Genomic DNA, 19,118 nt, shown 5'->3' on the forward strand with positions numbered 1-19,118 from the left:
TCCTCATCCTCCTTTCTCCTGCTCTGGCATCTGGGGCTGCAAAGTCATGCAAGATCTTCAGGAAGGTCCCATGACATGGAGAGGCAGAAGCTGTCAATGAGGCTTCAGAATTCAGAACAGGAAGGGGAAACGTGGTGCAGAGAAGGCCTGACTGGCGTTCCACCTGAGTGAAAGCCCAGTGGGGCAAAGGTGTTGGGAAGGTGCTCAAGGGTCCAGCTGGCCACAAGGTGAACGGTGAGGCCTCAGACTGTTCCCAACTGGGCCCCCCAAAAGGAGTTGCCAGGTTGTATTTAGTGGTGGAATCGTGTGCAACACATCATCCTGCCGGCTGAACGATCCAGTGGTTGTGGCTATTTGTGCTCAGGGGGAAAAGGGGCTTGGGGACCTGGAGACCTGGCTTTTTGGTGTACCTCTGTCCTTAGAAGCCCAACACTTGCTATGGTGGCCTTGCATCCATCATCAGAGCTGCTGCATATTTCCTATTTGTTATGAGAGCGTCCGGAACACAAGGACCATCTGTTCCTCTGAAGTGTAGCCGCTGTGCTTAGCCTGTACCAATTCATGCTCTTATGATGATAGGCTCTGCATCTGGTGGGGGGTGTGGGGGGTGGGTGGGTAGGAAATCTGCCACCAGGCATACAAGGGCTGCCTCTGAAGCCTGTCTCTGCATTTTGGCCCTGACCTATTTTATAATTGAATGGGGGAAGATTAAAGCAACGCTGGCAACGTGCAGCGCTATTCAAACGTCTTGTTGCGTACTTCACAACGCTGCTGGGAATTTGGACTTTTGTGGTAGGTGAATGTGTGTGTGTTGCTTCTGAAGTGCGCAGATTGCCTCAAAAAAAGCCAATTCCCTGGTGTCAGCAGAATCTAAAAGTGTTGCTGGCACCAACAGAGATGCTGGGGGTTGGGGGGGGGGAGGCAAGGAATAATCTTCCCTCCTCAAATGCCCAAATCTGCCATTGTTTGTCCAGGTAAAGATGCTGCGCTCTGGAAGCAGAATGTGTATGTGTGTGCTGAGACTTAAAGGAGAAGGATTTCTCTTAAACAGCAGTTTTCACTTCCCCCGCAAAGCTGCTTTTGTTGATCCTTTCCAATTGATTTTCTTATATATAAAGCGGAGCTTCAGCAGCAATGCCTGACATATCTGTTTTCCTTTGGTCTCTTTGCTAGAGCTTATTGGAGATGGAAGTTCTTTAAGTCTGTAAAGACGGCCTTGCTGGATTTGATCCTCTAGCCCAGGGGTGAAGAACCTCAGGTCTGGGGGGTTGAACATAACCTCCCCCCCACACACACACCTTCAGTCCTCTCTACCTGACCTTCAAGACTCTGCACCCTCTTCTAGTGATTTTGCCTTGCTGTAATGTGTTGTTGAATGGTGATGCTTGCTTGCTTGCTTGGAGGGTGGTGATTGGTGTGTCTTTGGCCACACCCACCATTGGTTTGCAACTCCAGAAGCAATGTGACCCTCAAGCCGAAAAAGGTTCCCTGGTCAGTATGAGAAACCTGTGGCCCCAGCCTCATTTTATGTGGCCCCTGACACCTTCCAAAGCGGCTCATTCATTTCTCCCTTGCTTCAGTTTCTTGCCTCTCTGGATCCTGTTTGTGTGTATTTAGTACACCAAAGTAAGAAATAGTTTTTAACTGCTTTCCAAGACAGCAGCTGTGCTGGTCTATTGCATTTCTTTTTAATCCCCGGCAGACTTATTTGAGAGTTACCCCAATAAACCCAGTGAGACATACTTCTGAGTAGACCTGCAAAGGATTGAGACATTAATAATAATAATAATAATAATAATAATAATAATAATAATAATAATAATAATAAATATATTATTTATACCCCGCCCATCTGGCCCACTCTGGACAGCTCCCAACTTAATATTAAGAACACAATACAGCATTAAACATTAAAAACTTCCCTAAACAGGGCTGCTTTCAGATGTCTTTTAAAAGTAAGATAGTTGTTTATTTCCTTGACATCTGATGGGAGCAGGCGCCACTACCAAGAAGGCCCTCTGCTTGGTTCCCTGTAACCTCACTTCTCACAGTGTGGGAACCACCAGAAGGTCCTTGGTGCTGAACTAGTAATCTGGACGTGGCTAAAGTTAAAATTGAAGCAGGGCAATCTTTTTCTTTGTTAGTTAATCTACAGCGCTTTTCTCCCCGTCTGCTGTTGGCTCTGCAGTCTCCAACAGATTGTCCCAGGGAGCAGTGAAAGCTAGTCCATGAGTGTACCAAACAGGGCACTGCTTCACCAACCTCAGGTCTGCCCTCAACCAGACTCATGGGCTGGAAGTGACCCGCCAAGCCCTTCCTGATCTGAACAGGAAATTCTCTTTCTCATCTCCCTGATGTTGCCTGTAGTTGCTCTTGCTTCCGTCTCCCTGTTTCTGTGAGCTCCAAAAGCTTGCTCCTTACATCTTATTACTCTGAAATAGGGATGTTTTGGAAATTATGTCAGAAATGGGAGCAAATATTGCTGCAATTTGCAGGCCTGTCTGAGGTCAGGAATGGAAATCACACAAGCAGATTTGAGCAGTATTCAACTATCGTCATGGTTCTTTTAATTCTGCAAACATTATATAAATAATTGTGTTGTTTCCCCCCCCACCCCCACCGCCTTGTTTTCGATGCTCCCCTTCCTTTGAAATGCATTGAGAATAATCGTGTTATTTTCAGCCATAGCAGATAGCAAGATGAATAATGTGGGCTTTAGTGGAAGTCAATCTGTGGAGGAAAAGAAACAGGACTGAACAGGATGGGCACCTTTGCCTCTTTCCATGCTGTAAGGTTCGCGTGTCTTTTGCAGTTTTATTGTGCAAACTATTTACAGTGCAGAGCCACAAAAACCATGTCTGTCTCAGTCGCTGGCAGAATCCGGGAGTGCCCCCTTCCAGCTTCTCCCCCAGCATAATAACTTTGGCACCCCCAAGTCTCCTCCTACCTTCCTTGTGTTTCACCCCTCTGCGCAACTGGGGTGCCGGAAATGGTGTGCCTCCCTCCTGACCAGCCGGGCGAGGTGAGCACAGGGTCTCGGCAACATCCCCAAGCCCTCTCCCCGCCAGGCTCCCTGTTTGTGGCTCCTGGCTAGAAGAGGCGCTGGGGTTCTCAATGGCATCCCTAAGTCCTCTCCCCGCCAGGCTGGTTCCTTCCTTCTCCTCCCCACTGGAGGTGTGGCGGCTCTCCCCACTGGAAGAGGTACTGCTGCTCAATTGGCATTGGGGCTCTCTGTATGCTAACGAACCCTCCGTTCCCCTCAGCGGGCCAGGTGGCAGTTCCCTGACACTTCCCTTCTCTGAAACAACCCAAGGCTTGAACCTCTCACACATAATAGTTCTTTCACAATCTCTTCCTTGATTTTCCTGTCTTTATGCACAGACACAAAGGCCTCTTTAAAAATTGCCACTGATGTGTAACACGACAGTGTTGTCTATTAAATTATACAGAGTTTCAGAGGCTCCCGTTGCATATGGACTTTATTAGCCTCCCCACACCATTAAGTTTCCTTCCAGCATACCCTGTTCCTCCATGTCCGTCCATCTAGTTATATGCTGACTGACAATGGTTTCTCCAGAATTACAGATATGGTTCTTTACTTGCCTAACCTGGAGATGCCAGATATTGAACCTGGGATCTTCTGCATGCAAAGCAAATGCTCTACTGCTGAGCTACAAGTCTTCCCAACTCAAACGGCATCTCTGCTGTGAGCAGATCATGTTTAATAAACTGTCTTTTTTCACACACTTTCCATTTATGCTGTTCTAGCAAATACCAACCCTGCAGAGGTAGCAGCATGGAAAACTAAATATAAAACCCATTACAATCTGAGGATTAAGAAATGAAATGCTCCCATCTGTAAAAAAAGGAATAGCGAGGGTGGAGGGTAACAAGAATTAAAATGGAGAAACTAGAGGAGTGGATATATGGATTATCACTAAGTGCCCATTAGAGCCTTTCAAATTAGCACCATCGGTTCTCCAAAAGTGACTTTTTAGATTCATGGGAAAGCAGAATGTATGTTTCCCCTATAAAAATGCGCTTGTGAACAATCCATGACAGTTTATATCAGAGCAGAATATAAACTGGTGTTTTGCTCAGGCTTTTGTATATATCTATTTAGGAAGGCTAAGTCAGGTACTGATTGCGGGGAAGAATGGTTTTTTTTCCGATTTACCCCCCTCCCACTTACTGGGATCCAGCTTCAGTTTATTGGTTCTCATTCAGTCCATCACCAACCCCAAACAATGGTCCAGGGCTTTCATGGCCTCACCTGATTCAGATGGTCACACTCTACCAGCCATCCCCCTATAAAGGTAGTCCAGCAGGACAAGCAAGGCCAGTTTGATCCCAAAACCAGACCTGAAGGCAAAAATGGATCGAGATAATTGGTATCTGTGCTTTCCCATTTCTGCTTTAATCTGCATTTTTATTTTTATTTTAAATCCACATTTAAATCAGTACTTAAAACATATTCTCTTAACACTTTTATTCTAAATGTATTTCCTCTCCAAATACGCACATTTAACATATTTTTTTAATTGTTCTGTGAGCCAGGTCTCAACATTCTGAGAAGCACATAATTGAGTGAATAGTTATGTACAGATCTGCACATTCATCTGGGAGGGGAAGATCAGAAGAGTTCATCCCAGAATCCATGAAGACCAAATTCCACAGGCATCCCTGCTTGTATAGACACTGGCCTAACTTTTTTGTGGTACCATTCTTACATCTGTCCTGAGAAACCACATGAAAGGGTGGAATGAATGAGGGTTCAGTTTTAGAGCCAGGCACCCTTAGAAATGTAGATCCTTTCATTCAGCTGAATGGTTGCTATTAATTGAAGTCAGCTCAGTGTCTGGCTTTCAGCCCTGGCTCTACCTGGACTGGGGTGGGGCGTTGAATGCTCTGCATGGTTCTTTATTTTCTTTCATTAATTCTCTGTCTGGCTTGACGAACATGAGAGACAGTTCACTTTTTAGTTCATTATTAGAAAACTTTCCGCAGATGATATTGGGGTGGTGGTTTGGGTTCACCCCCTCCCCTTTCTCCATCTAGCTTGCCTGGTTTCCTTTTAGCTATTAACCTCGTTGGAACTAAAACCGCAGTGGGTGAAAATGAGACAAGGCACCATTGTGCAGTGGAGGCTCATGGAAAACGAAAAGGGTATTGAAGTGGCTAGATATCTGTGAGCTGGGGAAAGTGCCATAGCTCAGTGACACTTCAGTTGGAAGCCATCTAGTCCAATCCTCCTTGCTCAACACAGGCTGGGCAATGCAGGGTGCAACCAGATCATCCCTGATAGAGGGCTATCTAGCATCTGCTTAGATACCTCATGGGTGGCACTGTGGTCTAAACCACTGAGCCTCTTGGGCTTGCCGATCAGAAGGTTGGCAGTCTGTCCCAGCTCCTGCCAACCTAGCAGTCTGAAAGCACACCAGTGCAAGTGGATAAATAGGTAGCGCTACAGTGGGAAGGTAAACAGTGTTTCTGTGCGCTCTGGTTTCCACCATAGTGTTCTGTTGTGCCAGAAGTGGTTTAGTCCTGCTGGCCACATGACCTGGAAAGCTGTCTGTGGACAAATGCCGGCTCCCTCATTCTGAAAGCGAGATAAGTGCCACAACCCCATATTCACCTTTGACTGGACTTAGCCGTTCAGAAGTTCTTTACCTTTACGTTACCTTAGATACCTCCAGTAAAGGAATGCCCATCGCCTTCTGATGTAGTCTTTCTTTCCCACTGCCAAGCAACTCTTCCCATTAGGATGTTGCTCCTAAAGTTTTGGCAAAAAACCCTTCAATTTCCAGCAGATTAACTTTGCCCCCGAAAGTGCGTCCCTCCATTGTCTCCCAAGACAGATGGATGCCAACCAACCACATTCTAGTCATACCCCCTGAGGGAACGGAGGCAAAATTAGTTCCATCTTGTATGTGGCAGCCATTCAGATATTTGAAGGCTACTCTAAAGTCTCCTGCTATTGTCTCATCTCAGTGCTAAACATACTTGGCTCTTTCAACCATTGTTCATAGGACTTGGCTTCCAGACCCCTCACTCTCCTCTGGGCATGCTCCCGTTGGCACCCAAACCTGGGCACTTTGCTCCAGATGTGGCTTGAACAACACAGACATTTTGCACGCAGAAGGTACCAGATTCAGTCCCTCAAACCTCCAGCGAAATGTATCTCAGGTGATGGCAGTAGCAGATGGTGTGGTGGGCAGAGGTGCCTATCTGACCTCCTGGCAGGTGATTCACTGTTGCTTACTGGGAGGGAGAGGGGGGAGTGCAAATTCACCCAGGTGAGCCAACCCAGCAACCCTCCCTGCTGCTCCTTTTCCTGGTAAGCAGCAGCGATGTGCCTGCTGGGATGCCAGGTATGTGCCCTTACCCCACCATTTGCTGCTGGGGGGTGGGAAGGGCCTCTGCCTGAGACCACTGCTTTTTGGTGCATCATACTGAGGCCTTGTTCGTGCATGCACATTCATCACTTGATGTCTGCAGCCTCAAGCGATGACTTGCTTGTGTGAAAGGTCCATCACAGATGCAATGGCTTAGGTAGAGTATTTAATGACTCCTTTTCACAGCACTTCCAGTATCTGAAAGCAGATTCCTCCTGAGGTGGAATTTTGCTCCAATTTTTTTTTTTTTAAGGAGCTCCAGTGAAAGTTTTTGAGGGTGCTTGGTTGGCTGATCCCTACCATAGAATAAAGTCTGCATCCGTTGAGAGCTGCTGTCCATGGTGCTGATTCCATATCTTCACCCAAGAGAAGTCAACAGAAATCGTAACAAAAACAAATAACAGCTTTTATGACAGATGAAATGGGGGGGATGGGAGCAGTATTTGGTGTTCTTGATGCCCGAGGTGTGAGTGAATGAGGAGGAGCTACAGCCATAACTTACATCTTCTTTCCCCATAACAACCCCACACGGTTAGACTCGGCGGCAGCAAATGACTAAATGTCACCTAGTAAGTCTCATGACTGAGTACAGGATTTGAACTTGTGTCTCCTGGGAACAAGCTCAGCTCTCTGGCAACCACCACACTGGCTCTCCAACCGTTGGATTGTAATGGGAGAAGATACAGCTTCATCTAAAGGGAAAAAAAGGCCTCGTCTCTTTCGGAAGACCCGTCAAATGGGGAAAAGGATAATTACCACTGACATGCGGAGGTTGCAGAGGATGACAGGGTGGATGGGTGATAGGGCTGTTGTACCACCAATGTGTCCAACAGCCAGTCTTCCTACCTGGCATCATCTGTTCAAGTGACCCTTCAACCGAGCCGTCAGCTCCCCAGTACCTCGTTACATTGCCCAAATACAACTTGATCATGTTTCACCCGATTAAGTGTCTGAAGTGGCAAGCCCTGAAGGCGGGCACTTAATTTTCCGTGCTTTGCCACTTGACCCTTCCCTTTACTCTTTCTCTTGGCAGCCGCTTGGTTTTAATTGAAACTTCCAGCAAGGCAAAACTGCAGACTGAAGCGCTGCAGCCATGATCAGAACCGCACCCTCTGTTTGGGAGGAGACGATGCTCTGTCTTTTCTGGATGAATGGCTTGTCTCCCTCCCCCCATTATGCCCTCAAGCCTCCTTGCTTCATATTTATTGACTCTGTTTGGTCTTCTCTGGTGGAACATGGTGTAGATTTGCTCTCTTAGTGGAGCGAGCTTTGCGTATATCCAGCTTTGTTCTTTTTATTTCTTTTTCGTGTACCGAGGGCTTCTTTAGATGGGAGGAAATGGATCGGTTTTGACGTTTTAAAAAGTTGGCCTCTTTTGATGGTGTTTTTTTCCTCCCCCTCTTCTGCAGCATCCTTGATAACATTTTTGCAATATGCAAGGTTGAGCACACCCCTCTGGGCTTCTTAATGTAGTTACTTATTTATTGTTGAGTTGGTGGAGGCTTTTTTGGATGTAAAGATGGTGTGGGTGTTATGTGAGTTATCCCTTATGTATAGTGATTGTGCTGTGAAAAAGAAGAGAATGTGTGTGCGTGTTTGTGTGTTGGAACTTGCTGTATTTGGAGAAAGAGTGCATCGTGGTAAGGACTAGTCTGGCGTAAGAGCTGTGAGTGGCTGCTGGGATGAGGGCAGGATTGATGCATTGCCCACTGCCCCTCAACACAGGAACAGAAGACGAGCCTGCTGGATCAGACCAGTGGTCCATCTAGTCCACTATTCCCATTTTCTTAGCATCCTGTCCTCAACCATCCTCCCAAGTCCTCAGAAAGGAGCAGATTCTGCTGTCCCTGGTGGGTAGAAATGGGAGAGAGATTAGATCACATTAGCATTTACAGGTGAACCTATCAAATTCACACTTTTCCAAAGCAATGCATGAACAGAAACGCACCCACCTTCAAAGTTCAAACGTCTCCAAAATTTGCAGTGCAGTTCTCTAGCCAAGTAATGTGTACAAAAATGCACATGCTAGGGATAAGTGTCCATTAAACTGTATATATTAGTGAAAATAGCATACAAAATGCTTTACATTAGAGGAAATTGCTTTGCTAAAAAATTGTATATTTGGAGAAATGTGTATATTAGGGCTGATGTGCATGCTGATGTGGAAGTGTGGAGAACTGAGCATGACATTGGAAAAATGAGGAAACAGATTTGACAAATTTGCCCATCCCTGGCCTGCACAGAGCCCTCCTTTACCACCATGTGCCCAGTTCTCCAGTGATCCTCCTCAGTAACCTGGACATCTTAATCTATGCATGTCCACTGAGGTCTCCCTGTCTATAGAATGAGACATCTTCCTTGGTAGATGGAATATCTCCTTCAACAATGCAATAGCACTTTCCTAATCTTGAGTCAGATCATTAGCCAACTGGTTAACCAAGACCAGCTCATGTGTGTGTGTGTGTGTGTGTGTGTGTGTGTGTGTGTGTGTGTGTGTAAAATCTAGTCAAAGTGCCATCTGATGAGACCCCTCCTGTGTCATGGAGTAGCAGTGAACAATACCAACACTCCAAGGCTGGCTTGGTGGCACCCTTTTAATTTCCCACAGAGCCCTTGAGTGCCTGATACAGCAAGCACCGGGGCATTGTGGGAAATTAAAATGGCAGCTCCCAGACCCAGCTGCCTGTCTTGGGGACTACAGGGCAAGTGTTAGCACTTGTGGATCTTGCTTGGCAAGTGCCTGGGGAATACTGTGTACTGGTGTTGAGAACATGGGAGCATAAGAAGCTGCCTTATATTGAGTCAAATCATTGGTCCATCTAGCATTGGTCATTGGCAGTGACTGGCAGCAGCAGCTCTATGGGGTTTCAGAAAGGGCTTTCTCCTACCTGGAGATGCCAGGGATCAAACCTGACACACTCTGCATGCAAAGCAGATGCTCTACCACTGAGCTATAACCCAGAGCCTGCTGGTCACGCTGGTGTGAGATTGGGTGGGTGGGTGGGTGGGCTTCCTTGCAGCTTCCTGGGCCACCCCAGTGGGTGGAGATACATCTGCAAGGCTGATATCTGCTTCAGGAGAAAAACCCAAGCCCTGGTTTCCCATGGGCTGGTTGCTTTTATTACTGGGCCACCACATTTTAAGGAGGACATCTTAGGCTAGATGACCTAAAAAGGTTCTTTTCAACTCTTGGATTCTATACTAATCAACAGAGCTTCAAGTTGCTTTAATTTATTGTACAAGAAAGAGAAGGGGCATTAGGAACCTTTTGTGTTTAATGATGCTTATTTGTTACATAAGTGAGAGAGAGAGCTCTTGTATATTCTGGGGCACATCAAAAGCTTCAGTGTGTTGGAGTTGCTTGCTATTAAATGCCAGCAGATGCTAATGGAGTGTGAAGCTTTGCATAATGACAGCACTGAAAACAGAATCAGATGTTTTGCAGTCAGAGAAGGTGAATCAATGATCAGTAGGATGAGGGGGAAATGCCTGGCAGAAGCAACAAACACAGTTAAAAGCTGCAATGAGAAATCCGCTAATGCCCATTGATTTACATTTGTGAATTGTACAGACAAAAGTGAATTCCAGCCTGGTCGGAGATGGCGGCAGAGCTTGATTCAGAAGTGACCATCTTGGCAGATCTGCCAGAGATCTGCTTCTCCCCACAATAACACCCATCTCAGTTGAGACATCAAAACGGGTGATTAGGAAATGCCGTAATTGGGGAGAAGTTCCCTCTTTGATAAAGAGGGCTGACTTAGATCTCCACTCAATATACAAGCATATTTTTATAATTAGTGTGGTGACAAAACAGAACTAGGATAAAAGCATTTTTAAAGTTTGTGTACTTGCATTATAATCCAGGAACGTCTCTCCCAACCTGGTGCCCTCCAGCTGTTATTAGGCGACTACTCCTATAAAGTGAGTTGCAGTCCAACATCCGGAGGGCATCAACATCTGGAGGGCAACATCTGGGGAAGGCTGGTCTAGGGTGGGCTCATCAGAATATGGGTTCACCAGGAGGAACTTCAGAACCCATGTGCAAGGCCAGGATTGAGGCCTGTCAAGTAATAATGAAGAAGAGGATGACTCTGAGCATGTGCAGAATTATATTCCCTCACTACTTAATAACCACAACTGTCCCAAATATATGAAAGATTGGGGTGGAGATTTCAAGACCAATGGATGCAGTTTCTAGCTTGGGTTTATCTCAGTTGGGGCCAAACCACTGAATACATGAGAGGAGAGAAGGACCAGACTGCTATTTCAACAGTTTTGTGGGGGGTGGGGAAGTCTGTGAAAAGTCCACAGTGGATGCCCACTTGATTCTGGAGAAAGAAATGGCATCCTTCACTGTCCGCTGCCAGTTTCCCCCAGAATGCCTTGGGAACACACCACATTCTGAAAGATTGGAAGAACAGCCATTAGGAGGACCAGTGAAAATGGCCAGCACTCCTGGGAGGGAAATCAATCTGTTCCTCCCTCACCCTGGTGGGGTGCAAAAACCTGCCCCAGATTCACTACCTGCAAACTGCGGGGAGTGGGTGGGTAATTTTTGGAGCCGTTTCCAGCCCGCCTCTCCTCCCAACACAACCAATTTTTGGAAGTTAAATACTGGAATTCGGGCTTGGGCTATATAGGAACTTGGGTTCGTCTTACTCTCCGCGTAGCTTAGCATTCTAAACTTCTGCTGTAGTTGTTGGCCTGCTGATCGTGTTGCTTCTCATGGGACAAGACGGAAGCCTGCTAATTGCAAATGTCCCTCTGTGCCACCAGGAGGCAGACACAGATGACAACCAAGGAACTTTGGACTTTGAAGAGTTCTGCGCCTTCTATAAGATGATGTCGACCCGCCGGGACCTGTATCTCCTCATGCTCACCTACAGCAACCACAAGGACTATTTGGATGTGGATGACCTCAAACGCTTCCTTGACACTGAGCAAAAGGTAAGCAATGGGGGTTCACTCCTCAATCCTTTCTAAGGGCGTGAGAAGGTATTGTTCTGCCTTGCACTGGCTGCATTCCATTCCGCTGCAGTTGGAATGCCAACCAATGCAGAAACAGGGTGAACTGAATTTAAGCATGGGAAAATAAGAAACTGAAATCGACAGGTTTGTCGATGCCTAGGCATGACCCTGCCCAAACTTATGTGTTGTCGCATCCCAACTTCTCCCCTGGCAGGAAGGCTGGGATTTGGGTGGGAAGTTTGTGCAATGGAAACAAGTAGCCTCATGGCTTCCTTTAACCTTAAGAAAAGGGACAGGATGGTCACCACCCTTCTGAAAGATTTCACATTTTTCTGCTACAAAGTGAGCTTTGCAATGCCTGCTCTGTTCTTCTCAGTCTGATTTTATTTTTATTTTTTGCCTCCATTAAAATACATATTGAACACCAAAGTCACCTATGAAGAGAAGGTCACCCCTGAAGATCTGGGAACTTGTCCAAGCATTTGCAGACAAACATATAAATCATCTTGCGGGGTTTCTTTGAAAAAACAACAACAACAACAACCCACAAACAAATCCTTCCAAATATTGATAGTCCCCAATGGATGTTTGAGGGAGGAATAACTTGGTTTCTTCAGGGCCATGTAGCCTGTTCATTGAAACAAGAATAAAGCATACAAATTGTAGTCCTCTTCCCTTGCAAGAAAGACAAATGCCACTGTCCTACTCTCAACATGAATCCGTGCTCACAAATTCCTGACGATGAAATACTTGCCTTTGGATGGCCTTCTGTTCAGCTTAATGTGGGCAGGCTAACACTGGGGCAAATGGAGGACTGCCACACAACCTCGGTGCTGGCTTTGGAATATAAAGCTTTATACAACTAGGGACCAGGATACCTGAAATATCATCTCACCCCTTATATAACCAAATCTATCACAGGTAGGTAGCCGTGTTGGTCTGCCATAGTCAAAACAAAATATAAAATCAAAAATCAAAAAATCCTTCCAGTAGCACCTTAGAAGAAGTGTGCATGCACACGAAAGCTCATACCAAGAACAAACTTAGTTGGTCTCTAAGGTGCTACTGGAAGGATTTTTTGATTTTTGATTTTATATTTTGTCAAATCTATCACTACGCTCTGCAGATGAGGGCCTTCTGCAGATACCTTCTCACCAGGGAATATAGGAGAATATAGGATTCAGAAATTTTACTGCTGTGGTACCTACTCTTTGTAATTGCTCCCGTTTAACATTAGACAGGTTCCATCTTTGTTTGTCTTTTTAAGCACCTGCTGAAGACCTTCCTTTCCCACCAAGTCTTCTAAGTAGAGGTCTTACCGCATCAGCACTGGAATTGTTTTATGGTTGTTGTTGTTGTTTTAAAAAATAGCTTGCGCGTTTGCTGCCCTGTGCTCCTTTGAGAAGAAGGGCAGGATAGAAATTTAATAACTAAATACAATCATTATAGCTTACTTTTTGTGGACTGCAGTCCTCTTCATCAGATGTATGAAGCACTACCTTAGTTACAGGTGTAGATTTATACACACGCCACAAAACCATGTTGCAAGGGTTGTAAACAGTGAAGTCAGAGGGAGTTTTGTGGTTACCCAAATTCTGGGTATTTGCCCTCAAAGACAAAAAAAAAAGAGCTCAGATTTCTAGTTTGGGCAGACTTCACCACACTCAGCAGTCTTCTCCAGAAGAGCTTTCATTCTGGACTGAAACCTAATGGCAAGTATGCTTCTTCTTAATGCTCTCATAAAAACCCAAATACATTTGCCAGCTTTTAATCCTAGCATTCAAAGGCACTTTTTGATAATAAAACACTGAGTACCACCTAGCAGATCTGGCTTGCAGTTATTTATGCATTGCCAATTAAATGGCAGTCAACTAACATCACACTTCTCTGTTGTAACGTTTGCACCGCACTATCAAATTTACGATTTTGTTTTCTGCATTACAAGAACTAAAAAAATAAAATAAAAAAAATGCAAGGTCTTACACTTTTCTGCATTGCCGCATTTATATCTAGGCATGGTTGGATACTGATGAAAGGTGCCAGATCTTGTTTTCTAATGTTTGTGCAAAGCTCTCATAAAAAGCAAATAAACCTGCTGCTGTTTTTTGCCTCTGGCAAAAATTAAGTGGCATATTCCCCCTACACAAAACCTTCCCTAGGCTTTTTGTGCCAGATAAGTGCATAAATATGATTTCAATAGGAAGAATATTGGGTATTTTGCTGCTTTATGGTAACATTTAGATTGGACTCTGCGAATTCATTAACTTTGCATTGGTCTAAAAGCCAGGGGGTTTCCCCTCTCTAAACATGCACAGAACAATTCCAGCAAATTATCCATCCGAATTTAATAGTGGTGCCGGAAAATACTTCTTCTGCCCTACCTGCTGTAATTAATCTGAACAACTTGCTTAACCCCAAGATTTACATTTAAATGCCTGGAAACTGGGAAGCAATTACTGTATCGTCTTTCTCCAGCTAAGTTCTGTGCAGAGTAGGTCCGTTGAAATTAATGAACCTTAGTCATGCATATCGATTAACTTCAAAGGGTCTTCTCTGAATAAGAATGGAGTTGGATGCAACTGTTTGATAGCGGTGCCTCTGAGCATGTCCAGAAATCCTTTCTCTCGCCGCTGAATATACAGAGCTGAACCTGGCTTCAGAAGTCGAGCAGTGGAATTCCCCCCCCCCCAATAAACCAGGTTTTCTGCCAGTCCTCTGTGGTGCATAAGTGCCCTGCATTGGGGAGTGGGGACACCTTTGCTGTGAGTTTTCTTCTGCACTCTCTTCCTAAAGAACTCTCCATCGGCTTTTTCATGGTCTGCTGAAGATTCTAAATGTGTCCTTTGCTCAGATGATAATCTTGTATTTGTGACTGCTGCCCTTCTAAACAAGTTAGCATTGGTTTCCGTGTCACTGGGCTATTGATCCCCCTAATGCTGAGAAGGGGGGGGGGAATCGAATCTCGCTGCATGTTTGGGTCTGTGTAGATAATCATCAGGAGATACACCAAGTGCTTTTACTTTCCTCCTTACCACCTTTCTGAGGGACGGGCCCACCGAGTTTCTGCAGCCATGTGTGAACCTAGTACAAAATGTCCCCCAGCCCTCTTTCCTTCCTTTAACCCCCAATTTGGGTCTGATGAGTTATTGACTTTGTTCTGCTCACCCCACTCTTCTTTACCCACTCTTCCCTTTCTTTCTCCCCCTTCTCAGCCTCTCTGCTGTGCTTCTTCCCCCGCACCACATATTTTCACATCTAAAGGCTACAGAAATGCAAACACAAATATATAAATGGTAGGGCTGGGAAGAAGGGATGAGTGAAGAATACATCAGCAGCAATGGCTGGTGTCCATTGTGACTAGTAGGGCAGGAGGCAAGAAGGCCAACAGTAGGCTGGTGGAACTAACTAACTCTTGCTATGTGCCCATCATCCTTCCTGCTAAGTTCTGTAAAGGCAACACTGGCGGTCAGTGAGGAGGAGGTTGGTCATCTGGTGCCATCACCAGGAGTGGCTGAAAGTAAGGAGAAAGGCAGGTGGAGGCTGGCTGAGAACCGAGCAAGTTTGGTGGAGCAGAGACACACCTGTCCTAATGGACCCATGTCTCCACAGGATAAATGTGTCCCTAGGCTGTACCACATCAGACTACAGTTGGTGTTGTACATTACTGAATATTCTTACAATCTGCAGCAGATACAGGTGGGTGCCTATTCCTTGGTTTGAATTGGTACCAGAGGACCTAGACATACAGAATCGCAAAGTGTCTATCCTTGATGCAGTGGGGTGCTTGCTCCTACACAATCCATTTCCCCCCCTATAGTATTTCTAAAAGCACTTTCAGTACACAGTTTCCTAAGGACATCATCTCTCACCCTACTGCCTAACAGACTCCTCCTGGGTTGTTTTTCTGGAGATTCCCAATTCTTCCTCTTGCTTTGTGTTCAGGAACATCTTCCACACAGACTGAATTTATTGACAAGCCAAAACTGGTCCGTGTCATCTTGCCATAGGAGCTGTCTCTCACCAGGACGGGGCAATCAGCATTGTGTTACTTTCTGCCCCTGGGCGCTAAGGCGCCACTTGGGATGGAAGTGGCCTAGAAAACCATGCTTTGCATTCTGTGGAGGACAGCCTGGCAATCATCGACGGGATCGTAGCTTTCACCCTATCAAAGCTGACATTGATTGGCAGAAATGGGAATCTCACTGGCCGATTGGAAAAGAGGCAGTGGGGTGGGGGGAAGAGGTGTTGCACAGAGCTAGAAAACCATCCAGTTGCAGAACTACTCAGAGAAAAGGAGAGTTGTTAAATGGAAGGATTTGTTGGCAATCTCTTATTTTGTGCAAAACAGCAGCAGCAAAAAACAACAACCTTCCTTTTTTGTTCTTAGATGATTAATGTGACCAAGGATCATTGCCTGGAGATTATCAATCAATTTGAACCATGTCCAGAGAACAAGGAACAAGGAGCTCTTGGAATTGACGGTAAGATTTCAGTTGCTTTTATAGGGAGAACTGAGCGGGCCTGAATGTTACTGAATAAATCCCTTAACTGGATCCTGGCCAGGGTCATTTCCCACAAAGAATGGACATTCCCCTCCCCGCTTGTACCAGCTGCATTTTGCCTTCCTGTTAGTACTTTCAGGGTGACGCTGTTGTCATTCATTTCTCATCTGCCCTTTCTGTAATATACAAACCCAAGGTGGGACCAAGATCCCAGCAATGTTAAGAATAATCAACTAACTAACTAAAGAAGAATCCCTGTTTAAATAAAAAGCACTGTGTGGTTTGAAAACTTCAGGGCACCTGAAATGCTCCTCCGCCCCCCAAACAGGAAAGTTTTCATCTTCTTTTGGAAAGTCACAAAAATTAAAGTGAGCTGAATGAAGCTCTTGAGGGGCTTCAACAGGACCTGATGTTTGTAGCAACAGACTAACCACTGAAGGTGGGGACACTTGGTGGCAGCTCTAAAAGCATTGTTGTTGTTGTTGTTTTGACAGAAGTCTGTTGTTTTATTTCTGTATTGCATTTATACCCTATCCTTTGCTCACTATATTATTCTCACAACAACTCTGCAAGGTAGGTTAGGCTGAGAGATAGTGGCTGACACTATCAGTGAGCTTCATGACTGAGTGGGGTCTGTACCCTGGTCTCCCAGGTCTTTTCCCAACACACACTCCTTGCTAAACCACACTTGATTAGATGAACAAAGGGATTCAGCTGTCATACTCACAAGTAGGTAGAGCATGTGCATAGGGATGAATGTGCTAGCTCTGGCCCCAATTCCTATCCCCATTGCTCTCCCTGCAGAGTTGGGGTGTCCCCCACCCCAAAATGTTAACATATTAATAGAAATTCTGTTAGATTAGAATAATATCCCAGTTTGGGGACATTGGATTTCCCTGCAACTGAAAATATGGGAAATTGTGTAGCCCCAAAGAATAGACTTATTCCCTTTATTCTGGATTGTCCTAATCAAAAACAGATATTTAAAAAGCTAAAACAAAATAGATTATGGATAGGTTGTGAGTTGGCAGGAAGAGCAGAAGGTATCTGAATCCTATTTCAAGCTGATCAGGAAAAGTGGGGGGGAGGGAATGGGCATCCAGTCCAAAGTCCTCAAATTCAGACTCCACCCCACTGCGGCATCAGATATCTAAATGGCAAGCCTCGGCACAAATCTTCCTGTGTGTTTGCCTTTGAACTCAACCACTCTGCCTGCTCTCTCTGCCTCCAGCTCAGTCCACGCAGGATGTGTGTGAGAAGTTTTTCTTCCTAGGAAGTACGCTAAGATGCTATCACTTAGCTTCTCTCAAAGCAAAGTTGCGAACTCTAGCTTCCTTAGGCTAGTAGAACCCATCAAAGTTATTTTTGAGCTGGTGGGGAGGCGTCAAAACTTGCAAATTGGGTCACTTTTTGACTAGTAATAATTATAACAACAACATCTTTCTATGGGACAAAAAAAACACCACACGCCTCTGAATGGCACAGAATAATTTGTTCCTGGAATGTCCCATTAATAGAACAGAGCTCTTCCCTCCCAGAATGAGGAATGGGTTGATTCTGCCCTTCCTAAGTTCTCTGTTACTGTAGCGCAGAGGTTTTCAACCTTTTTGAGTCCATGGCTCCCTTGACCAGCTGCATTCTTTCTGCGGCAGCCCTGTGGGGCTCAGGAGTCCAGTTATATCACCCCTTGCCTGCAGAGCCGACAGCCCCTTACCCCTTTTTAAACACTCGCCCTTGTGGAGTGTTCCCTCAGCCTTCTCTCTTTTCCCCTCTCCTTGGGAGTCCTCTGGGCAGCCACTGCTGCCTCCCCTGGTCTCTGAGCTGCCCCCTCCTGCCCCAAAGAGAGTTGCCTCCTCATACTGCCCCACAGGGGCCTGGGAAGCACCCCCTGGCCAGCCTCAGAGGCACCATTCACTTGTAGCTGCAGGGCCGCTGAAACAAACATCTGTGCAAGCCTTTGGGAGGCAGAGACACTAGAGGGCATAAGAAGAAAGGAGGGAAGGAAAGAGGGACAGGTGCCAGTGTTGCCCGCTGCACCCCTGACCATCATTCAGGGCGCCCCTTGGTGCCCTGGCACACTGGTTGAAAACCACTGTTGTAGCAAGATCAAAACTGATCTTGTTCGGCTAACCTGTATTTGCTCAAACGCGACTTTCTGTTTGCTGAGAGATGTATTTGTAATTTGTGAGCCGATTCCTTTGCCTGCTGTCTCAGTTCTGTAGTGTTGATATTATTAGCTTTGGGAATAATGGTCATTAATGGATTTATTAGAACATCTTGTCAAGCTCAAAGCAAATAATTCTTCCGGATAGCCAGCTCAGGTGGTGAATGCCAACAGACTTGGGGCCCCAGCTGGCTTCCTTGAGAAACCAAGAGAGGAAGGTATCAGAACCCATCCTCAGGTTTTCTGAAGTACAAAAATATATTTTTAAAGAAAGGGTAAGGGGCAGGGTTCCCCCCCCAGCCGGAACTCTGTCCCGGCACTTCTCAGGTGGGTGCCATTGCCATTCTAAGAGAACAAGGGAAGCGCTCATGGTGAGTTCCAGCATCTCTTTTTCTAGAAAAATAGCACTAGTGAGGGGTAAGGGTAGGAGAAAACAGCTAAATGAATATTGAGTGTGCTGAGCATCATTTGGGAAAGAGACACAAAAGATGAAGGGAAGCCAGGTGGAAATGATTACCTTGAAGTAAAGTGGCAGTTTTCTGAGTACTCCTGCTAGGCTAGGGAAGAAGAAGAAGAGTTTGGATTTGATATCCCGCTTTATCACTACCCGAAGGAGTCTCAAAGCGGCTAACATTCTCCTTTCCCCTCCTCCCCCACAACAAACACTCTGTGAGGTGAGTGGGGCTGAGAGACTTCAAAGAAGTGTGACTAGCCCAAGGTCACCCAGCAGCTGCATGTGGAGGAGCGGAGATGCAAACCCGGTTCCCCAGATTACATGTCTACCGTTCTTAACCACTACACTACACTGGCTCTCTGGAAGGAGAACCTCAGGTCCAGGGGTCAGATGTGCCCCCACCCGACCCTTGGGACTCTCCCTAGGCCACAAACCTTCTCCTTGGGTCACACTCCTCACCAGTCTTGCTTTGCACCTTCCTAGAGTGTTTTTGCCTGATTGGTATGTGCCCTTGAACTCTAATCATTCCAGTTGCTTGCTTGGATGGAGGGGAGAGGAGGGAGTGTGCATGAGTTTGTGTCGTAATCAGCCTGGCGTACAATAGCCGCATACATTGTTCCAGCCACTTCTGTCTC

General features: G+C 45.9%; 1 protein-coding gene across 5 annotated transcripts in view; it reads left to right on the forward strand.

Moving 5' to 3' along the window:
* The window catches only part of PLCH2 (phospholipase C eta 2), a 278,707-nt gene that overhangs the window by 179,461 nt on the left and 80,128 nt on the right, over window positions 1-19,118 (forward strand). For all 5 annotated transcript variants that reach the window (XM_033156392.1, XM_033156394.1, XM_033156393.1 and 2 more), the window contains exons 5-6: window positions 11,172-11,342; window positions 15,751-15,844. In XM_033156392.1, coding sequence (XP_033012283.1) covers window positions 11,172-11,342; window positions 15,751-15,844 — 265 coding nt within the window. The remainder of the gene's footprint in view (window positions 1-11,171; window positions 11,343-15,750; window positions 15,845-19,118) is intronic.

This window comes from Lacerta agilis, chromosome 8 (genome assembly GCF_009819535.1).
Source record: "Lacerta agilis isolate rLacAgi1 chromosome 8, rLacAgi1.pri, whole genome shotgun sequence".
Taxonomy (NCBI): domain Eukaryota; kingdom Metazoa; phylum Chordata; class Lepidosauria; order Squamata; family Lacertidae; genus Lacerta; species Lacerta agilis.